The following is a 2,492-nucleotide window of genomic DNA, read 5'->3' on the forward strand; positions in this document are numbered from 1 at the left end:
TGACTTCGCCAAGTTACTTGCATGATAAGCATCAGAAGACAGCCTAGCTTACTTTTTAGCATCAGGATAATGGGTCTGTGGCTCAAGACAGGCTCACTTACAAAGAAAAAAACTGAATTCCAGAACAACAACCAAGACAGCACTGGCCTTAAAGAAGAAAGAAATTATACTAACAGTGCAACTCAGCTCAAGCTACTGGAGGCAGGCGCAGATGCCATGGACGAAGGGAACACCGCTGACAAAAACCAAAGCAGTACAGATGCCTCGGTTACCACTGTAGGGCACAAGCAAACACACCAAGAAACTGCCAAAAAGAAGCGTAAATACTGCAGTGATTACTTGAAACTTGGATTTTTTTGGCAAGACAACAGTGAGGATCCTATCCCACAGTGTGTTTTGTGCTATGAAACATTAGCTAATGAGGCTATGAAACCATCAAAGCTCAGAAGACATTTCCAGTCCACACATAAGGAATATGTGGGAAAACCCATAGATTTTTTTCAAAGAAAATGTAATGAACTTGATATTCACAGAAAAAAGGAAGCTTCATCTTTTTTTATACCTGGAGAAAATGCAAAGGCCACTGAATCTTCATACAAAGTGTCGTTATTAATTGCAAAAACAGGAAAGGCGCATTCCATAGGCGAGACTTTGGTCAAACCAGCAGCCAAGATAATGACAGAGATCATGCTTGGAGAAAAGGCTAATAAAGAAATACACAAGATACCTTTGTCCAACGACATTGTCAAGAAAAGGATAACGTCAATGGCTGAAAATGTGAAAGTTCAGCTGGTGTCACAATTACAGCAGAGTCTGTATTTTTCACTACAGCTGGACGAGTCCACAGATATAGGGAACGAGGCAAATCTTTTGTGCTTTGTTAGGTACATTTACTGTGGGGAAGTACATGATGAATTTCTTTTCTGTTGTCCTCTTCCTACAAACACAACAGGAGAGGCTATCTTTAATGTAGCTAACGATTTTATTGTCCAAAATTAACTCTCCTGGTCGCGATGTGTTGGAATCAGCACAGATGGTGCAACTGCGATGACTGGTAAACTAAGGGGCCTAGTGAGTCGGGTACAAAGCATTGTACCACAGGTAAAGGCAACACATTGTTGCATTCACCGTGAACAACTTGCTGTGAAACATATGCCTACCTGTCTTAAAACAGCTCTGGAAGAGGCATTAAAAATTGTCAATTTCATCAAAGGGAAAGCATTGAACACCCGCTTATTTACAGTTCTGTGTGAAGAGATGGGAAGCGAACACACAAAACTCCTTTACCATACAGAGGTTCGCTGGCTGACACGGGGAAAAGTTCTTTCCCGTCTCTTTGAACTTCGTGAGGAAGTGCAAATTTTCTTGTATGAACGTCATGACCTCTATAATCGAATGCATGACACCCAGTGGCTCACAAAGCTGGCATACCTGTCTGATATTTTCAGTACACTAAACGGATTGAATCTGTCTTTGCAAAGAAAAGATACTACCATCTTTAAAGTGCAGGACAAAATACAGGCAACACGAATGAAGCTGGACTTGTGGTGCGGCCGCATTGACCGCAAAGATTTTGAGTCTTTTCCTTCATTAGCAGATTTCCTGTTCACTTCCAAGGAAGAGCTAGATAGTGACGCAACACAAGCTTTCAAAGCCCATCTGCAAGCCCTTCACTTAGAGTTAGGAAAATATTTTGAAGAACCAGACCCAAGCTTTGAGTGGATTAGAAATCCATTTGTTACAGATAAAGTAGATATAGAAAAGGTCAGTGTCAACCTGTCATCAAAAGAGGCTGATAATCTTGTCGAGATTGCAACAAGTGGGACACTGAAGATCCTATTCAGGGAAAGAAGTTTGACCAATTTTTGGGCTCAAGTCCAGCTTTGAAACACTTGATGCCGTTCCCAACAACGTACAACTGTGAAATTGGATTTTCTACACTGGTTGATCTTAAAACGAAGAAGCGCAACCGAATCAGTGTCGAATCCAACATGCGACTGAAACTCAGCAGACTGGAGCCAGATATTCCAACAGTAGTGAGGCAGCAAAAACAGTATCATTCATCGCATTAAGTATGGTTGTGAGATATGAGGAGGAAGCGTTCATGAAAATTTGTATGCAAAATTATCAATGTTGTGGAAATTATGTTAAGCAAAATATAAACATTTATGTTGAAGATAAGCCATTAATAAATAATTCAGTTGTAATTTCAGTATATTATGACCTGCAAACACTTTCAAACTCAAGAGGAAAATTATAATAATAAAGGGTCCGCTGCATGAGTAATTTCAATAAAAGGGGTCCGCTGCACAAAAAAGTTTAAGAAACACAGGTTTAGAGAGAGGAATGAATTAATCAGAAAAAAATTGCAACACATAATTACCTTTGACTAAATTTTGAAATTCAGTCCTTTTTCCTACACCAAAGATGCACCATGTGCTATCACATCCAGTAAAACGTGGATGAAAAGCAGCTGAGAATATAGTTTATTT

The 2,492-nt window shown here is 39.7% G+C and overlaps 2 protein-coding genes across 2 annotated transcripts; both read left to right on the forward strand.

The window, feature by feature from the left end:
* The first annotated feature begins 69 nt into the window (after positions 1-69).
* LOC137645252 (zinc finger BED domain-containing protein 5-like) lies at positions 70-999 on the forward strand. Its single transcript, XM_068378072.1, has one exon. The coding sequence runs from the start codon at positions 70-72 to the stop codon at positions 997-999; it is 930 nt and encodes a 309-aa protein (XP_068234173.1).
* A 48-nt stretch (positions 1,000-1,047) lies between these two features.
* LOC137645253 (zinc finger BED domain-containing protein 5-like) lies at positions 1,048-1,887 on the forward strand. Its single transcript, XM_068378073.1, has one exon. It carries the CDS (start codon positions 1,048-1,050, stop codon positions 1,885-1,887), a length of 840 nt encoding a protein of 279 aa, XP_068234174.1.
* The last annotated feature ends 605 nt before the right edge of the window (positions 1,888-2,492 follow it).

Source organism: Palaemon carinicauda, chromosome 8 (assembly GCF_036898095.1).
Source record: "Palaemon carinicauda isolate YSFRI2023 chromosome 8, ASM3689809v2, whole genome shotgun sequence".
NCBI classification, from domain to species: Eukaryota; Metazoa; Arthropoda; class Malacostraca; order Decapoda; family Palaemonidae; genus Palaemon; species Palaemon carinicauda.

What these genes read in the sequence shown, in the direction of transcription:
- LOC137645252 (XM_068378072.1), top strand. Translation starts at nt 70, where the DNA reads ATGGGTCTGTGGCTCAAGACAGGCTCACTTACAAAGAAAAAAACTGAA.
- LOC137645253 (XM_068378073.1), top strand. Translation starts at nt 1,048, where the DNA reads ATGACTGGTAAACTAAGGGGCCTAGTGAGTCGGGTACAAAGCATTGTA.